General features: G+C 49.3%; 1 protein-coding gene and 1 pseudogene across 1 annotated transcript in view; one reads left to right on the top strand and one right to left on the bottom strand.

Moving 5' to 3' along the window:
- KATNAL2 (katanin catalytic subunit A1 like 2) overlaps positions 1-20523 on the bottom strand; it is a 291910-nt gene that overhangs the window by 150385 nt on the left and 121002 nt on the right. The window contains exon 12 of the mRNA XM_078677255.1: positions 7338-7429. Coding sequence (XP_078533381.1) covers positions 7338-7429 — 92 coding nt within the window. The remainder of the gene's footprint in view (positions 1-7337; positions 7430-20523) is intronic.
- LOC144819084 (microphthalmia-associated transcription factor pseudogene) lies at positions 4483-4829 on the top strand (annotated as a pseudogene).

The raw sequence follows: 20523 nt of genomic DNA, 5'->3' as shown, positions 1-20523 counted from the left end.
GCTTGGCCTCTCGTTCTCCCAGTCTCCCGCGGCTCAAGCGCTGTTGTGCGTCCGCGGCTCTGCGCTGTTTCCACGTCGTGTCGTCGAGCCTTGTTCTCCTGCAAAGCCAGGTATGTGCCGCTCTCCTGCCTCCCCCCCCGGCCATGTCCCTGGGTATGACCAGGTTGCACGTGGCCCCAGTGGTGAATACCACGGGGGGAGGGGGAGGTGGCCAGTCGAGGGTGCGGGCAGACGCGCCTCACAAGAGCGTGGGATCGGGCGGTTGGGGGAGGTACAAGCGTCGGGCAAGCGTGTAGAGTGGGGGTTTGGAGATCAACCCGAGTTGGTGGCAGAAGCTCTGCAGCGCTCCCAGTTCACACCGTAGCAGCCCTTCTGGGGTTCGCTGCCAGGAGCGCGCGTATTTCTGCATCACCCCGGCGAATCACGCCATAGATTCCCGACGTTGCTACCAGACGCAGGTTAGTCGCCTTTGTCCCTGAGTGTCCGAGGCACAATGGCGCGGGGGTCTTGCTGGCTAGATCCCCATGCTGCCCCAAGGCGCGTGTTGGCGCGAGCCTTCCAAGTGCGCCGGGCCTGCTTTAAGTCGGCCTGGGGTGTAGGTCTACTTTGTGTGATCCTCGACACAGCACGCTACCAGACGCAGGTTAGTCGCCTTTGTCCCTGAGTGTCCGAGGCACAATGGCGCGGGGGTCTTGCTGGCTAGATCCCCATGCTGCCCCAAGGCGCGGGTTGGCGCGAGCCTTCCAAGTACGCCGGGCCTGCTTTAGGTCGGGCTGGGGTGTAGGTCTACTTTGTGTGATCATCGACACAGCACTATATATTTTGTCCCCGAGTGACTTTCCTTTAAGAGACAAAGCTAGAGAGGCATGATCAGGGCTTTATGTGTGAGGGAACAGTAGAGGGTCTCGAAAAGAAGCGTGGCTTATGTAATAATGGGTGTGGCTTAAACACAACACCTAGATTCGGGGAGGGAAATGGTTGGCAAACGTAATTTCTCTCTGTCCTTTGTGTGGCCCGTAATTTTCTTAACATTAGTTAAATGTATTGATTTAACAACTGGCCACAGTCAGGGATCGCTTCATCAGATAGCGCTATATAGAGGCCTAACATTACACCATTGTGCATTGCATGGTAGCGCAGGCCCGAAGTTACAGCATAGGGACTACAAAACAACAATAGGTCCGACATCACAGGATTAGGGCGGATACATAAATCCATGATATGAGGCCCAAATTAAAATGTGCTTCTAAGCCATAGTAATGGCAAGCGCTAGGCAATTGCTCGTCATGTGAAATACTGTCCGGTTTATCAGCATTAGATGTGGCATTGCAGCGTGATGCTCCACATAACATCAGGTAGAGTAGAGTAAACGAGGGCAATGCGAACGTGACGCTCCTAGAGTCCATTTTATACATAAGCAGCAGACGGATTTGAAGAAACAGCCGGTGTAACACAGGACTGGCTTGTTGTACATTTGCTTTGAGTTGCCCCGTCCGGTTGTTTTACTAATTTGTCTTGTATAGGAACCCTCCGGCCCGTTCTTTCTTGGGGTTATTAGTAATGTTTTTTCTGTGTGCCTTACGTACTCCCCAGCAGCTGCCCACACTCGCGCCGCGCCGCCTGGCCAAGTGCCTGAACTATGGTTCTCCGTGTTGTGTCCTGATTTTGGTTGTGAAGTGTGGCCGAGGGCCTGCCGTGCACGAGATTGCGGGCACGAGGGGCTTTTATTGCCGATTGCTAGGGCGCCAGTCAAAATCACCCGGCTGTCGGCGGCCTGTGCTCCGGGCCATCCCGACGGGGATGCATTGCAGGGGCAGGCAGTGTTTGAGAAGTGCCGGTTTGTTAATGTCTAGCCCCAAGCACACCGGTAGCCCAGATCACAAAAGGGGTATCGGAGTAGGGCGCGGTACTTATGCACTATTTTACTGTGCCATGGCAGGGTGGTGACTTCGAGCCTCACCTGGAACAGCTGATTGGTTTTTTCATAAACCATTTCACTGAAACTCGAAGGTTAGACGCGGAGGCAAGGTGGCTCTTGCTAGAGAGTCGACACGTTTCTCAGGAACGGCGTGTCCAACCCCCCCTGGTGAAGGGTGCCGATCTGGGGAGGGGTGCTGACCTCGGGGGGGGGGGCTGTGCTTTCGAACGCCTCCTGGTAGAGTTCCTTGTGCATCCTACTTTCGGGAAACGATAAAAATGTCAAGATAACGCTTGTTATTAACGTTCTTGTGTGAAAGAGATCTTGTCAAGAGGCATAAAATAGGGCGGAAGGTTAACATGCCTGCTGCAGGGAACACATACAGTGCGAATCACAAGTCTGAGTTGGATGGCTAGCTGAGGGATTACTCCTTTTCTACTGACATCCCTGTGTTACTGCAAAACCCCAATTTCTAGGCTGCCATCATTAGTCCTGCGTCCTAGGCCCTTCGATCACCGTGGCAACTGTTGTCCCGCGTTGGAGCCAATTTCTAGGCTTTGAGAACCGAGGTGGCCGCTGTCCCGTGTTGGCGCCATTTCGGGGTCACGATCCGTGAAGAGGGTTGGAAGCAAGCAGGCCTTCCACATGAGTTCGCTGATACTACCATATGCGTAGGAGATCTATGAACCCATGATTTAGAGTAAATGATTTTGAATTTTGATTTTGAAGCGCGATGCTGAGCAAAATAGTCTGACTCCCCAACAATGCCATTATGCTTGCATATGCGTTCAGTGACAAATCTTGTTATGTCGGTGGCAACGGCGTCCTGTTTGGCGCCAATTACAGAGCGGCCTTGTCAGAGGCCGCGGGTGCCTGTTCGTACACAGATAGTCGCTGAAACGACAGTATATATATGCAATAATTAATCTGCCTTACAGCAAGAGTAGCACGAATAACAAAAGAGCATATTTTAGCAATGGTTTGATTGCCTTGAAAAGCACATCTTTGAACGTGGGGGCACAGATAGAAACGACGAGTTTAGAGGCTCTGTTGGCTACCAGTCAGTCAGCGGATGAGCGCTAAAAAAGAAAAGAAAAAAAAAAAAAGGGGCAAAACATCTATGTAAAATGCCAAGAAGCCCACATCCGCTACTTAGCGAGTGCTCTATTTTCTAAAACACAATAAGCAAGTGGAGTGGAAGAAATCCCTCCTTAGGTAACCTCGGAACAGAAGAATTTGTGCATTAGGCCGCCTGGCCATGCCAGAATACAATTTGGAGGGTGTCCAGCACTACATTGACAGTACTGGTTTTCAGTGAACTGAGTTATGACCAGCTGTTTGCAGACAGTCTGTGACATACTGTTAGAGCAGAACACCGTAGGTTGCTTTTGAAGGGTGACAGAGTGGAGAAAACATCTGTCATTAGCAATTTCAGCATGCTTCACTAATTCCGGACAAAATACGCGTAATGAACTTACCACAGGATACTTCAAATACAGCCGTGGCGGAAACAAGTGTACACGCAGCCGGTGATGCTAATGGCGTCTAACGCAATTCATTTACAATAAGAAGCAATCCAAGAGGATTATTTGTTTATGATCACGGTGTGGTAAATAATATGCTCATCACAAAACCCGTTTTATTCAAAGGGAAAAGATCGCAGGGCCGGACTTTTCGCGGCTTCCGTTCACGACAGTGCCGTACTTCATCTCTGTGAACTTTGTCTGTTTTATTATGCCAGGGCCACGATCAGAGTGGGCTACGGAAGAACCAAAGCCAACGTTCTTTTCAAACTTCACTCATTAGCTGAGCTGCAGTTTCAGACCAAGAGACACGCACAACTGTTTTTGGAGTTGAAGGGTGGTTTAAGAAACACATCCCTGGAGTTGCTGGCCTGATTGCTTGCTGTGGTCATTTGCTGAGATGGTCACCATGCCAAATCCATTATCGTTAGCAAACAGACGGCGCAGTTCCCCGGTCCACGGAGCTGGGAGTCGGGGCTCTGCGGTGCCGTCCCTGCCAATGAATGAGTCTGTGACATTGGCATGGCCGCTCTGTGCCCATTGTGTGCGTCAAGGTGTTGACGCCAATCGGGTAATAGCCTTGGTCTCTAAGATTAAAGTACGCCGTGGTGTCGGTCCTAGATCACGCGCCCTCTTCTGTGTTTCTTATGTAAATTGCTAACCACAGCTGCGGCTAAAGTTGGTGCCAGGACCGTTACGCGTCAGTACAGGAGGGCCAATATCTCGAGGTTGTTCATGCTTTGCGCTTTAAAACTCGTTTTCTTGAGGTGGCTGCCGATGGCGAGCAGCCACGCGTTCGAAACTTTAAATCTTCGATTTACAGGGGTGGAGAGACTACGGTTACAAGGACAAGAGGCTGTTTGTATGATCCGTTTCATTACACACGCGTAACCAATTAGCCTAGGTATTATAAGATGTGCAGTGGCGACAAAGTTACTTGTTTGTTATGGTCCCATGCACTGATCTCCAGTGAGGAACAGCTGAGTAAGATAGTCGCCTGCCAGCCTGCGTAGCAAACCACACGATTTCCAGACTATCACCATGTTGGACTACAATCATTATCAGGTGCAGACCCACCTCGAAAATCCGACCAAGTACCACATTTAGCAAGCCCAGCGGCAGCAGGTAAAGCAGTACTTCTCTACTACTTCGGGAAGTAAACATGCCAACCAAGTGCTGAGCTTGCCATGCCCTACCAGCCCGGCGACAATATGATGCAACCCGGGCTCGGAAGCAGCGCATCGAACAGCCCACTGGCGCTTCTTACTCTCAGCTCCCGCTGTGAAAAAGAGGTAAGAGGTGCACGTGGCATGGTGTGGCGCCGCCACATTAGGCTGGGGAAGCGAGGTTCGATTATTGCTGTGTTAGACTCACAAGGTGTCTGTTAATGAGCCCTTCATTGCGTGACATCCAGGGCAAGAGCAAGTTACAGTAAGATCTGTGTGACTTTGGCCCCTCGGCAAACTACAGAAGTAGCTTTACCTCCACGTGTTTCATAATGTAAATTCAAAGGTTGGTCACATTATGGTAGTAATGCGAAATAGTGAAATGAGGTGCAGGGAAGGTGCCTAGAATTCGACAGCGAGCTGAAACCCTGTGTAAATAAGTTCTCCACATATGCAATAAAAATATCGATGCATATTTCAATAATAGGTAACTCCTTAGCTCCTACAAAAGCATACGTACTGTGCTCCATTCCAACACTGCTATGTCATAGTGATAACAACGGTTTGCGATCTGTTCGGCTAATAAATAATTTCCCCAATATGTGCATGTTAAAATGCTAAACATGCCAAGCACATGCCAGGTCACCCTCTCAATGGAAAGTACTTCAGTTCAGGTTGCCCGCTGCTATTGCATAGGGATAACAACGGTTGGCGACGCCACGTATCCCAAGACAGGATGGCAGGACGCTGTCAGGTAACATGCACATTACACAGGGACAAGACATGGTGTAAGTGGGTAATCAAAGCAGTATGCATGTGATGCATGTTGTGTTACATGGGACAGCGGAGGTCCCAAGATTCTAGACTCCACACAGGGACAAGACATGGTGCAAGTGGGTAATCAAAGCAGTATGCATGTGATGCATGTTGTGTTACATGGGACAGCGGAGGTCCCACGGTTCTAGACTCCCAATTCCTCCACAGTCCACAATGCGACATTCGAAGGAGTCCAGTGTGTGGAAGAAATAACTCAGGGGTATTATTTCTGGATATTAGCCAGGAAGCGAGTTTCGAAACCGGAATACGACAACCCCTAGAGTAACTGGGCCCCAATCGTTGGGGTAGGCTAAAGGAATGACTGGTCGAAATCCACCCGAACACGCAAAGGTGTAAGGTGGGCCTGTTTTGACTGAGGGTAATGTACGATACTGAGCACCTGGGGTGCATTACAGTTAACTCCGGCATCAGCAATCCCTATGCAAGGTCACCGAGCCGACTGATGCAAGCGGAAGGTATGGCGTGGTAACTAGCCCGGCTAGAATTGCGACCTGCCCATGTCATATATCCAAGGGCATGCAGCGTTTGGAAGGGGTCACCACCAATGCGATGACCTTTGGATCCATTAGGTAATAAACTAAGTTAAGGGGAAACTGTAGCAGTAGACCGTTCCCTAAAGGAGGTCAACAGACCCATGATGATTCATGGGGAGGGGGACTTGGGTTTCTTTAGGCAAGTACCAATACGAGAGGAAAATCGAAAGGTGCTATGACTAAGACTGGGAACACTGGGCCAGTTTGGGAGTTGACATCTCCTCCTGGAAGTACAGAAGGCACGGAAAAGCGACTGGAAGTGGCTAGGTGGGTGGGGGGCTCTGTCATCGACGGGGGCCTCCTCCAGAGCTGTGGCGGAGTTACAGGGCGATCTGGAAGCAGACGGGTACAGTAAGGGTACCTCTACCTGGCACAGTAAGGGTGCCTGAGCCAAGGACCAGGAGCCGAAGGAGGTTCCTGGAAACCGCGACGGCGCCCCGTTAGTCCTTCGGGCGGTCGGGGGGCCTGAACCGACCGGGGGTGTGCCACACCGCTCCGCCCCGACAGGGGGGGTGGGGCGGAAATATAACGAAGTTGGTAGTGTGCTGCACCGTCTGAGCATCGACTCGCCGTGCAAGATGGCTCCTTAGGCATGCGGGACAGCGAGGGGCTGCCTGCTTTGGATCGCCCGTAAGATGACCCACCTAAAACGCCATACGTGTGTTGTATGAAATAAACCTGCAGCAGTTCTTGCCCATAATCATGTCTCCCGAGTTTCATTGGGGAGGAAGTGTGTATATGTACAGGTGGGCGGGAGTGAATGGCGGTGTGGGCACTATGGTAAACTCAGTGCCCCCTTCATATTCTGCGGGTGTGAGGGGTGGAAAGGGAGGGGACGGGGGGGGGCCAGGGGGAATGGGGGGGCGAGTGATATTACTTTCCGTTACGCCACTGGAGTTGACCTTTCCACATGGCTCATGACCACGTTTTGAGGGGGAGACCCAGCCCCCTCCACAGCTGTTTGTTTAAATCGCAGGCTGTGGGTAAAAAGTGAGCCCCTTGCGTTTTCAAAATGCGGCCTTTTTGTATTTTCAAAACGCAATTGGGACATCGATCGACATTCCCTTTTAAAAATGTTTCGTTAAAAAGGTATACAAAAATACAGACCCCCCCCCCCAAAAAAAAGTTTGGAAAATTGACCAAAATACACATTTTATGTTAACCGTGTTTGACCTCTAACCTTATGAGGGTCGTTTGTTTGTGGCCTTAAAATGTGAAGAATTCGGGGCATCATATAACGTGTTTAAAACGTATATTAAACTGACAAAGAGTATAGTCTTGCACACTGGAGTAAACATGGCTAGAACTAAGGAGTAACTGATATTCCCGTCTTAGTGATATCTGTCGAGTCATTCCTTACCCAGGGCCTGCGCCTCGCTGACTCATCACAGACTCCAGCTCATCCAAGAAAATGGTGGAGGGGGCGTGATACCGAGCGAGCTCGAACAGCACCTGTTTGAAAGAGACACAAAGAAAATTAGGAAACTCATCATCCAGCAATAAACATTGTCCTTAAACATGGTTCATATCAATTGAAATGCAACGTGTCTATAGTGAAAATGAAGTAAATGTACGTAAAAAGATAATGGCCATTAGTATTTCTCCGCACTGGTCAGCAGATGGGACATATGCCTTATTGTAGCTGAGGAGGCCCGTGTTATTATAGAAGTCGTCATGGTGAGCTGCTCCTATATGAGGGTTTGCCATGTGGAATGGCTGAAGAACACCTGGGTAGAAAATGTGCGCAGTGAGAAACCAGGTCAGGCCCTCTTAGGAGGGGTTAATACTGCTTTACCAATTACAATGGCCTATATATTGGTCATTTTATGGCAGTATGTCTGATAACTGCCTTATGGGAAAACCTTTGTGCAACACAGTAGGCCTGAGTTGGTTATGGCGACAAGCCAGTGATAAAGGCTAGAGGCCTGATTGGTTCATCAGATTCCACAGGTTTGATACCTATACCAGACAGTAGGCCTGACTCGCTTATAATGAAAGTGGCCTAGCCCCACCCAGGCTGCTAGGACTCCAACATGCAACAACGTAATTAAAACAATTTCAACTTTTAGTATTTTAATACACTTCTTATTCAAATAATTCGACATCGTCTTCATTACAGTAGCATGAATGAACATGACATTTAAACATAATACAGATACATAATTCATCACATTGTGATCTCAGCTCATAAAACCCAATGCATTTCGGGACTTAAAGTCCCTTCATCAGGGGTATTCTGTAAAGAAAAGAAAAAAGGAAGCATATTCAATTGATGCACATTTTGGCTTATGTACTTGATCTCAAACTAACAGTAATACATTTCATTGTGACTCATCAAATGACTATTGTTCAATCTATCACCTGTGATCGTATATTCAGAATCCCTATACAAAACGTTCGCAAGGTCATGAAGCACTCCTTTCCTGGATGCCATTCGGCTGCACGGTTGAAAGGGTGTTTTTGGTTCGGTCTCTATTGTACATGTTTGGTGAGATGGAAGAGATGTGCATAGTGCTGAGTGCAGAGCATGTTGTGTGTCGCTGCAGTTCGCTGTGTTAGAACAGACATAGCCTCGCTGTGCATAGTAACATTGTTAGATAGCTGGCCGGTGTGATGTTTCATGAGTGGCCATCTTAGAATGGTATTGTTCCCCATGTATCGTTGGTTTACGATTCCAAGATGGCAAACATGTTGCAACTAAATGTGGCAGCCATGCTGACATTTAAATCACTGATGCATGTTGCATAATGGCATTCCATATAGCTGCCCACTACTATGTTAAATGTTTACTGCAAGCATATGTTTGTTCCATTTCCATTGTGGCATTTTTCTACTCTGTTAGACTGGACTGTCTTAGGCTCATCTACCCCCAAACCTGTTTTTGTTTGCTTTACGACTCTGCACCTTAGAGTAAAGTGCTTGTGCTCACTCCATATAACATGGTCAATTGGCCTACATCTGATTGACATATATATTTGCTGAATAGTCCCTGATAAGCTTCCTTGCACAGCGGTATTACGCCGCAATCACTGCCATTTGGGCGGGCCGGTCCCCGCGCTTTGTTTACTTGGGGCGCCATCTTGGGTGGGTCGAAGTAAGACTCCTCAGCTATTCGCTGAAGCCAATCACGCGGACTGGCTAGAGGCTGCACTCTGGTGTCCTACTTAATGCGGGTAGGTTGAGAGGCTCATTCTCTGTTTGGAATTCGTTGTGCACATCGCGCTTCTCGTAAGAAGCTGCCTGCTACTGGAATATTTTAAACAACCCTTTTTTGTCGTTTATGTAATTTAATTTAGCCGTATTTCCCCTGCTTTTAAAAATAACTTAGAATTGTAGTATAATTGTATCGTTCCCCTACCTGTGTCCTAATCTCACGGAACGCTTCCTTGCACAGCGGTATTACGCCGCAATCACTGCCATTTGGGCGGGCCGGTCCCCGCGCTTTGTTTACTTGGGGCGCCATCTTGGGTGGGTCGAAGTAAGACTCCTCAGCTATTCGCTGAAGCCAATCACGCGGACTCGCTAGAGCCCTTCATAATAAAATGGACACGACGCGCAGCGTGTACGCGCATCGTGGGCGCCGCAGTGACGCCGGAGTCGCGCCAGAGTCCAGCCCGTCTGCGCCCGTCCGCGCTGAGGACGCGCTGAACGGCTGGACTCTGGACTCTGCCGATGCTACATTTCCTCCGCATAGCTATTCCCGTCAGGAAATGCTGCGTCTGAAACCCTGTAGATCAGGGTGTACGCACTCTTTTGAACCAGACAACCTACTCCTTCCTTTACGTTGTGGCTGTTCCCTCAACTCCAGGCCTTCCAATTCTCTACGCTATTCCTTTCCTAGGTACTCTGGCGCTACTGGGCCTACAACTACGATAGCAGAAGGTATCCTGGTTAATGCCCGTTCCCTTGTTAAAAATAAGATCATGTTTAGGGAAATGGTTTTAGATAGGAAACCGACCATAGTGTTCATTACTGAAACTTGGGCCAAAGACTCATCTGGCCCCGACCTAATTGAAGCGGTCCCTGAAGGGTACTGCCTGGCTAGACTTGATAGACAGGGTCGAGTGGGAGGTGGTATAGCGATTCTTTATAAAGACCACCTTCAATGTCACACCATACCTATTCCTGATTTCCCGGATTGTTTCCAAGCCCTTTATCTTACCATAAAGGAAGCACAGTGCCCTTTTTTCCATGGAATTCTATTATATCGACCACCAGGCCCACGGACTGATTTTACTTCTAAACTCCTCCAGGCCTTGGAACCATACTTTGGTCAAGAAAACTTTTCCATCTTGGGTGATTTTAATTATCATTTGGAACGACAGGATATTCCTGACACCTCAGGACTTATTGAGGCTCTGGCTTCCTGTGGGCTTACGCAGCGAGTCAGTGGGGCCACTCATCGGGCAGGTCATACGCTGGACGGCATCTTTTCGAATGACTATCGTATAACCACTAAGGATCCGGTGCATCTATCTTGGTCCGATCACCTCGCAGTTCCATTCCATCTGGAATATCTTTTGAGCGATGGAAGTAAAAAAGGGAATCATGCAATGGTTACGGCTAGAAACCTTAGGGACATTAGCAGCCATTCTTTTGTGCCTTGGACTGCTAGCCTCTCTATCAAAGGCATGGACAATGTACAGACCGCAGTTGGTCATTTTGAACAGGTTGTCACCGAAGCTATGAATGAGCTAGCTCCTATACAGACCCGACGTCGAGCAAGGAAGAGACCTTCTGCTCCGTGGTTCTCCGACTCCCTTAGGCTCCTCAGGCAAGAAGTGAGGAGGAAGGAGAGGCTCTGGCATTCCAGCTGGGACTTTAAGAATAAAGAAGCCCACAAACTCCTTGTCAGGAAATATAAGGCCGAGATTGTGCAGGCTAAACAAGATTACTTTGTTACCCTGACAACCTCGCTCTCCTCTCCGAAGGAGCTTTTCAAAATTGTCAACTCGTTAGTCGACTTACAAACCCCTGACCCTGTTATTCCTTCGCAGGACCTATGTGATAGGATCGCCTCATTCTTCCACACTAAAATATTGGATATTCACCTAGCTCTTGAGAAACAAAGAGCTTGCATTAGTGTGCCTACTGCCCTGGCCCAGTCGAATATGTCCACCTTTGATGCTCCCCCTTTGGGCACCCTGGACTCCTTCCCACCCCTAGAACTGCAGGATCTTGAAGTCCTGCTTAATAAGATCAAATCCGGTTCCCCTTTGGATACTTGCCCTCTGAAAATCATCAAGCAGTGCAGGGAGTCCTTCCTACCACCACTGCTAGAAATTATGAATCTAGCAATAAGAGATGGTGTCTTCCCCTTGGAATGGAAGAAAGCAGTAGTAAAACCTCTGCTAAAGAAGGCCTCCCTTGACCCGGAAGTCCTGAAAAACTTCCGGCCAATCTCGCTGCTTCCCGCCCCTGCGAAGATGCTTGAGGCACACCTGAATAAGCATCTCGCCGCTTTTGTGGAAAGCTCGGGTTGTCTTGACTCTTCCCAGCATGGATTCAGGAGGGAACATAGCACCGAGTCGGCCCTCACTGTCGTGCTCGATAACATCCGCACGACAGTGGATAGAGGCCAGACCACCCTCCTGGTCCTGCTAGACCTAACTGCGGCCTTTGATACCCTCTCTCCCTCAGTTCTTTCATCTCGTCTGAGGGATGTGGGGGTGAAGGGCGCAGCTCTAGATCTCCTGACTTCCTTCCTTACTGGGAGGGAACAAAGAGTCAAGATGGGTGAGTTTCTATCTCCATCACGGCCTGTGCTATGTGGGGTCCCACAAGGGTCGGCTCTTAGCCCGACCCTATTTAACATCTATGTGACCCCACTGGCCAGACTAATAAGAACTTTCGGGATGGAGGTAGTTTCCTATGCTGACGACACCCACATACTCGTCTCTCTCTCCCATTCAGATGTGCAGACCGTCTCCAAATTTAGATCATGTATGGAGGCGGTTGGTCACTGGATGATTCAGAACTCTCTCAAACTGAATGGGGAGAAGACTGAGGTGATGGTGTTTGGTGGGAACGAAAACATCTGGTCTTCTAGTTGGTGGCCTGACTCGCTTGGAGTGTGTCCCTCCCCCACTACATCTGCAAAAAATCTTGGGGTGATGATAGATCCTGCCTTGGATATGGGCAGACAGGTGAGTAGGACCATTTCCACCTGTTGGGGCCTTATCCACACCCTGCGAAGGATCAGGAAATATCTTTCTGTGCAGTCCAGAAGGCAAATAGCTGTCGCGCTTATTGGCTCTCGCCTGGACTACTGCAATGCGCTGTATGCGGGGCTAAACAAGACCCTCCTGCAGCGCTTGCAGGTAGTCCAGAATGCCGCGGCTAGATTTGTCCTGGATGTTCCTAGACGCTCATCGGCCACCTTGGCCAGAAAAACGTTGCACTGGCTCCCTGTAGAGTACCGAGTACGTTTCAAGGTCTTGTGCATGACATACAGAGCCATTGCAAGAAACTGTGACTCTGGAGTGGGTTCTATCATCTCCCACTACATCCCTGGAAGGAATTTGCGTTCCTCCGGGAAATTGCTTCTGTCAGTCCCTCGTGTGCGAAGAGCTAAATGGGGTGGCAGGGCTTTTTCCACTTTAGCTCCCAAATGGTGGAACGATCTTCCTTTGGACCTTAGGTCCCTACCCTCCCTGCAGACTTTCCGCGGTGCCTTAAAGACCCGCCTCTTCCTGAAGGCCTATGTGTAATGATGATTGATTCAGACTTCTGATATTATTGTTAGGCGCCTTGATACCTGCGGGTTATTGTTCTGCGCAATATAAATTTTTATCAATCAATCAATCAATAAGGTGGTACAACATATACTAAGGGCTTGCAAATTAAATGTCACTAGTGGGCTTGCAGCATTTGTTGTGCCACCCACTAAATTAGCATTTTATACCATGTCTCAGGCCTGCCACTGCACCCTGTTTGCAGTTGTAAGCTTCCAATTCAACCTGGTAAAATAAATCTTTTGCCAGGCCAAAACCTCCCTTTTTAGGTTTCGCCTGTCGAAAGCTTATGTTTAGAGTATGTGTGCTTATGTCCCGCCCCTCTGTTCCATTGGCTAGCTCCATAAATGGAGGCTAGCCATTGGAACAGAGATCTGTCTGTCATGGCCGGACCAGATTCGTGGGCGTTCCCGACAGTTTTTCACATTTTGCCCACGTCATGCGGCGGTGGGCGGTGTTTTTTTTTTAATTTTTAAAAGCTTTGTTTTCGCCATTTCGGAAGTGTCCTTTGCAGGGGTGGGTTGTGCGATGTCCCGCTGTCCATTCCCGCCCCCCTCCCGCTGTCCGTGAGCCCGTTCCCGCCCCCCCTCCCGCTGTCCGTGTGCCTGTGCTTAATGCTGTGGATTGCTTAACCCGCTTAACACTAGGCCGTTTCGTACCCGACAAAAAAAACATGGGAGCGCCCGAGAAGTGGCAAGCCCGCAGTATTCGGCGCTGTCTGAAAAAAGTAGCTCATTTATATTTACTGCGCGATAGCAAGAAGCAATTGGACTCTTGGAAATCTGCTCCAAGGGCGGCGCGCTCGTAACTGATACAAACTCGTAATTGTTCAGAGAAAACGGAGTCCTTCAGCTGCAGAGGTCTGGATGGGTGAGCGGCGATGGCGCCCTCTGCAGCTTCCCACCCAGCCCTCCAGTTCCGGGGCATTTTTTGCGTCGGGTGGCTTCTGGTGCGCCTCGGAGGTGACTCGCTGCGGCGCGAAAGCTCCGAGTTCATGCCCCAACAGCTTCCCGTGAGTCCGCTCTTCTAAGAAGCCGAGGGGGGAGGGAGAAACATGCTGACAAGACAGCTTGAAAGTGTGTTTGACGGGCACACCCTTGTTGGTTTCTGCATCTCTCAGCCTGCATTCATTTTTATTAATCACTTCCTCTGCTCGGCACGTAACACCGCCTCAAGGACTTACCCTTGCTTGACTGAGTTGTCAGCCGGGCCCCGCCGCCGTGCGGGAGGAGGCAGGCCGCTGGAAATCTCGGTCAGAGGTAACGCGGTGGGGCTCGGGCACCATGCAGGCTGTGCAGAACAAACACACGCCAACGTCGCTGGCCCGGTCACACATTTTTGCAGCGGGCGGGGGCGAAGCGGTATTAGCTTTTGTCAATGCTGAGACCCGCCCTTTGGACGGCACCCATGCCCTTGGAGTTATTGGACAGTTAAGATGGGTGATCCCACATGGTGTCACCCAGAACCTCTTTACATTTCAGCCGGGTATGCCCAATTGAGTTTTTGACCTTGCCACCCTATGTTCGAGGTCAAATGCAGCAAATTAAGAAGGAAGGGAGGTTAGGGTTAAGTCCATGAACCCGGTCTCAGTCGTCCTGCACTGTGAGATCTAGAAGTTATTGTATTGTCCACCTCTACGGTGTTGCTTATGCCAACACAATGCGTTGCATTCAACCTTGAGTGGAGGAACGTCTGAGTTGGCTCTGCTCTGATTTCATTTCTGCACATTATGCACAGATCTTGGTATCCCACGCCTATACACTAAGATAGAGTCCCATGCTGGCCTTTACGTCCCCATTACCTCGTATTCACATCCCAAACCTCAGAGCGGAGCTAAGAATTTGCCACCACCACCCTCAGCTCTGTGTGTGTGGCTCTGTGTGTGTGGCTCTGTTGGTGTGTGTGGGTCTGTGTGTGTGTGTGGGTCTGTGTGTTTTTGTGTGGCATTTGCCAGAGATTAAACTATTGGCATTGTAAATGACAATGCCATTTATTTATCTGTTTTCAAAACCAACACATAAATACAAATTTTGTCATTTACAATGCCAATAGCTCAAACTTTTCAAAAGGCGAAACCATTGCTTGTAAATGCTTGTTCATATATGTAAGTCACTCCTAACCTAGGGCCTAAGCAGCCCATAGGGCAGCGTGCTGTGTATTTAAAGCATTGGACATGAACTTTTAGGTTTTCCATGTCCTGGTAGTAAAAAACTCTCAAATGAGTTTCTCACTTCTGTGAGGCCTACCTCTCCCATAGGGTAACATTGTGTTACCTTATTACATTGAATAAGTGATAACTTTTGTTTGGTAACAGGTAGAAATGTCATGTTTGGTCTTAAAAGAATTTTAATTTAAAAATCCTTTTTAATAGAAAAGGCGGATTTTAAGTCACAATTAGAAAGTTGGCATTTTCTTGTCCTAACCGTTTGGTGCCTGCAGCCTGTTTCCTGGGTCACATGACTAGGTGTAATTGGCTACCAGACAGCTATACAGTAGAGGGAATGGGTGTTGACAGGATTGCTGAGAAGGAAGACTGGACCTGCACACTTCATCCTAAGCTGAAGTGACTCCAAGGTTCAGCTGATTCACCTCCCGTTCTGAGCTAGAGGCACATAACAAGCTCCAGTCCAGAGGCCTCCATGCATCTGCCCAGTTGACCTGCTGCCTGGACCTGCCAGAGCCCTGCTTGGCCAATGCTGAAGTGAGCTCCTGATCCCCAAGGGTTGCACCTCAGGTCCTGGATCCTTGGTGTGGCATCAGTTGAGTTCCCTTCCCAAGAAAAGGAGAAATCCTATAGGATAGGCCTATTTTCGACTTTTGAAAACAGGTCTGTTCGCACCAAGATAATGCAGTCTGCAAAATCGAAGGTCCTGTGCACCCAACTGTTCATACCACAGCGACCACGAGTGGCGACTGGCAGCATGAGATCTTCACTTCAAGCTACAACATAGACAGCATGATGTGACTGCCAATGTGAACCTCCAGTCATTACTGTTCACTACGCCCAACAGGATCTTCGTGCTAGAGCAAGGACCATTTGCGACCCCAGGCATGCTATTCGCGTTACATCGACGACCATCTGCAATGCTCTGCCTGCTCCTTGCAGCCTTTTTCACCATGAACGGAACTCTTCGTGCTGTACTTTTAAAAGAAACTATTTCAGCCATATTATCCTGGTCCCTCTATCCGGCCTGTGCTCCACTGCGGTTGGCCTGAACTTGTGACTTTCACCCAGTCTTACACAACAAGATAACGCGAGTGACGATTTTTGCTTTTTGGTGATGCGGGTAGCAGAAACTGCTGACCATTACCAAGACGTACAGTCACAAGTAGACCCACAGTCGCAATCCATTTAATTCTAAATAAACTACCAGATCATCAAATTCTGCACATGTAAATCTTTAGTACTTGAGAAACTAAAATCACTCAGTACACTGAATTGTCTTCCGGCTAACATCAATTCGATTGAAACATTATGTTCTCAGATACGTTCATTACTTCAATATGCTCCATCATTCAAAACTCAAAAGCCCAATGCATTTCGGGTCGACATGGCCCTTCATCAGGGGAAACTAGAAACATAAAAGCAAACAGCAGTGGCGGCTTGCCGTGGGAGTGCTGCGGGCGGTGGCGGGGCTGGGTGGAGGGGAGGGTAGTGGAGTCTGACATACGACGGACAGGAGTAAGGTAAGTAAAATAATTTGCCTTGCCCGCACTGCATTGCCAACTTGTCGTCTATTTGTCCACCTAGGTCCTCATCCGAAGCCGCTCTTTCCGAGGAGGGGGACCAGTCGAGTCCATCCTCATGGCTTTACACAGGAGCGAGATCAACTTGCTCCCAGAACCACATGTGAGTAGTATGTCCAATGTATGGGCAATTTGCGGTATGTTAGGGTACGTGGGCCATGTTATTCTTGTGGTTTCCATCAGCCCAGTGTAGTGTAGGTAGTGACCCTGTCCCAATGTAAAGTGATTGCAGGCCTGTTCATATGAGATAAACGTGATATTATCAATGGTTAACCAGATGCTGCTGGTGGTATGACAATGTCAATAACAATCGTAGTACATAACCAAATTCATTAATACTCGTAGTATCATGCTATCATATGGATGTGAGCAATAGTATAGTGCTTTTTGGCACTATACTTACCTACATTTTTTTAATTGCATATTTCCGGTGCTACTAATTAGATTTCTGTTTTGGTCTCAAATAATTTGTAAGATTTTACACTATATCTTTTTATTGGTGTGATATTTTCTTCTGTTATGTTTTCACTTCATTACTTTTGGAAGTGCTCCTCAATACTGTACAGATTGCCTCTAAATTAAGCCTGACTTCTTTTCTACTAATCTACCGGAGGGTTAAGCATAAGGTAATTTGGGGTTTGCTTGTGACTTCATCCTGACACTGTTTGCAACTGCGAACTGGCCTGTTCGCACCATGATCTTGCCACCCATGCCAACTGCCAAGATGAAGCTCCGGTGAACCTGACTCTACGCGCTACAGCGAATGCCAGCAACAACCTGCAATGCAAGAGCTGCACTGATTGATATGGCATCAACTGTCTGCGGTAACCACCAATGCGAAGCTCCAGCAAGGACTGCCTTTGACACTCGATAGGATCTTCACGCTACAGCGACCACCGTCCGGCCTATTTACGGGCTGCTTCCACCATGAACTGGACTCTTCGAGCAGGAAGGTAACTTTTTCCATTGGAATTCCCTGGTCCCTGTATTTGGCCAGTTCTCCATCGCTGTCGGCCTGGGATTGGACTTTCACCCAGCCTTGCACGACTAGATAACTGTGAGTGGCGCTTATTGCTTTTAGGTGCTCTACCTACTTAAATCTTTGAAATTCATGGAGTTGTAGATTTATTGCATCAATTCAAATATGAATTTTATTTAAAAAAAAAAAAGATATGTTAAAGGACATTGCAGAATTAGATAAACAGATTTTAGTGGTAACAATGGGGATGATCTGACGAAGCTAAGTGTGTGATATTATGTTGATAAAGACAAAGATACTGAGCTGTAGTATTACATATGCATGATAACAGCAACAATGCCAACAATTCAATGTGCACGTGCAAAACGCTGCACTGTTATGAACATATGATCACTCCAAAGAGGGCAATGATTGAATGGGCATAGAGCAGGATGTATTCCATCACCCAGTGCATGTTATCTCTTCAAAGTGAGGGCAAGAACTGGTTAAGCACAGAGACCAATCTTTCATTTACTTCTAATGTGATTTTGTCAGCAAAGGGCTGAGAAAGAAAGTGAAGATGAGACATGTGCGGATAGATGTATTGGCACATCCCATGTCTGGCCGTTCATCCCCCGGTCCCTCACGGACACTGTTGCTATTCTACAGATATAATGCTATGTACATTGCTACATTATCATTACTCTCCAGGTATCATGCTGCATGTGATGCTATAATGCTGGTTCGGTAGGTACCCTGCGCACAGCTTACATGGCTGACCGTGCCATACTCCGGCATCGCTGTTCATCTGCCTTTTTGCAGTATTTTCCATGTACTTGTGTTTGGTGCCCTTTTGTAACATGCACACACCACTTTGCCCTTGTATCACACGGTTTGCTACCTCTCACATGTTTTAACCTTTGATACTTGCACAAGTGCCACCTTTGCCTACGTAACGCTTGTTCTTGTGCCTGAGTGTCTAGCACTTATTGCAGTATTATACCTCAAATTATACTTTGTTTTCTCTTGTAACTGCACACTTGTCACCTTTTCCTCTTGTGCACTTTTTACTACCTCATGTATTTTTGGTTGCTCACAATTTTTACTACCTCATGGAAATCTCTGCTGGGCCCTACCTGGATCACGCAACTGCGGACTTTGCCTTGTTGTCCTTGCCGGCCACTTCGCGGGCGCCGCTCGTGGCTGCTGCTCCCTGCTGCTGACCTGATCTCTGGGACCCGCCTGGCCGTCCGAGGCCCTGGAAACTGTGCCCTGACCAGCTTTTCCCTGAACACAGACAGAGGCGGGACTGCGAGGACCAGCGTGCACAGCGGCACTGATTGGCCGCAGCTGGTCCTCTTCCCGCCCCCTCCAGCAGATAAGAGCTTGCTGTAGAGTGAGCTCTGTGGGAAATCTCTGCTGGGCCCTACCTGGATCACGCAACTGCGGACTTTGCCTTGTTGTCCTTGCCGGCCACTACGCCACGCCTCGCGGCCCCCGCTTCGCGGGCGCCGCTCGTGGCTGCTGCTCCCTGCTGCTGACCTGATCTCTGGGACCCGCCTGGCCGTCCGAGGCCCTGGAAACTGTGCCCTGACCAGCTTTTCCCTGAACACAGCAGAGGCGGGACTGCGAGGACCAGCGTGCACAGCGGCGCTGATTGGCCGCAGCTGGTCCTCTTCCCGCCCCCTCCAGCAGATAAGAGCTTGCTGTAGAGTGAGCTCTGTGGGAAATCTCTGCTGGGCCCTACCTGGATCACGCAACTGCGGACTTTGCCTTGTTGTCCTTGCCGGCCACTACGCCACGCCTCGCGGCCCCCGCTTCGCGGGCGCCGCTCTTGGCTGCTGCTCCCTGCTGCTGACCTGATCTCTGGGACCCGCCTGGCCATCCGAGGCCCTGGAAACTGTGCCCTGACCAGCTTTTCCCTGAACACAGACAGAGGCGGGACTGCGAGGACCAGCGTGCACAGCGGCGCTGATTGGCCGCAGCTGGTCTTCTTCCCGCCCCCTCCTGCTCCTCCCCTATTTAGAGAGCACTTTCCCCGCGCTCGCGGGACGCGCGCGGGACTAAGCGCGGAGCTAAGCCCGGGACAAGGGTGGGACCGTCCAAGGCCGTCACAGGCCGGAGTAGGCCGGGCCGGGCCTACCCTCTTGAGCTGGACACTTGTGTAAGGGTCTTATTACTTGATATAGTTCGCTCTGGCTCATTACCGGTATTAAATAGATATGCCTTCTCCTGCAAGGGAAGGTTCTCCCATGAGGCAGGGAGGGGCGAAAAATAGGACCCTAGAAAAGTATTTCACTCGGGCTGTGGGAGACGGGGATAAGGAGAGTACCCTGACCAGGCTCAGGGCGGAGCGTAGACGCTCCATAGATAACCTGAAACATAGGCCCCCCGGTGAAAATTCTACCTCACTCAGTGGGGAGCCAACTCTAATAGATGATGTTCCCCTCCTGTTGAGGGAGTGCACTAACACCCCACCGGATCCAACCATGAGTCTAACTCCCGTTAACAGCCTAAGCCCAAGCAGGGCAACTATTGATTTAATATCTCAACCCCCATTAGCCTCCAAAGTTAGGAAATCCAATCCTAAGCAAGCGATCGTGCAAAGGGCACAGGGGCCCCCACCAAATAAACGTAGGAGGAAGTCGAGGGGTGCCCAGGGAAAAAATAAACCAAAAATCCCCCACTCTGAGTTTGGGAGGACCTCTAAACTCCCCCCACTCAGGGTGAGTTTAGTGGACAAAGCACAATCCCAACCCACTGCACAGGCTGCCACTGTCCCCACTTTGACAAATGATACAGGAAATAATACTTCTAGTATCCCCCTTTCAGTTGTTCCGCTAGGCAACCTGGAATTCCTGCTCAGGTCGTTATTGTTACCAATCAGTGAGAGCATCAAAAAGGTTGAGATCAGACTTACCATCCTGGAGGCTACGTTAAACAGCATAAAAACCTTGGCTGGTCCCCAGGGAAGATCTCCAGAGTCTGCTTTCACTTCCGCGGAACCCCAGCAGCCCCCAAATAGGGTAGTGAATTTACCTCCCCCACAGGCTGTCACTGTTAAGGCCCCTCAACTACCCCCTGGAACTAACTCCGTACTAGCCAAG

The sequence above is a fragment of the Lissotriton helveticus genome, chromosome 2_1 (assembly GCF_964261635.1).
Source record: "Lissotriton helveticus chromosome 2_1, aLisHel1.1, whole genome shotgun sequence".
Lineage (NCBI taxonomy): Eukaryota > Metazoa > Chordata > Amphibia > Caudata > Salamandridae > Lissotriton > Lissotriton helveticus.
Note: the sequence above shows the minus strand (reverse complement) of the source record. Positions and strands in the feature narration are given on the sequence as shown.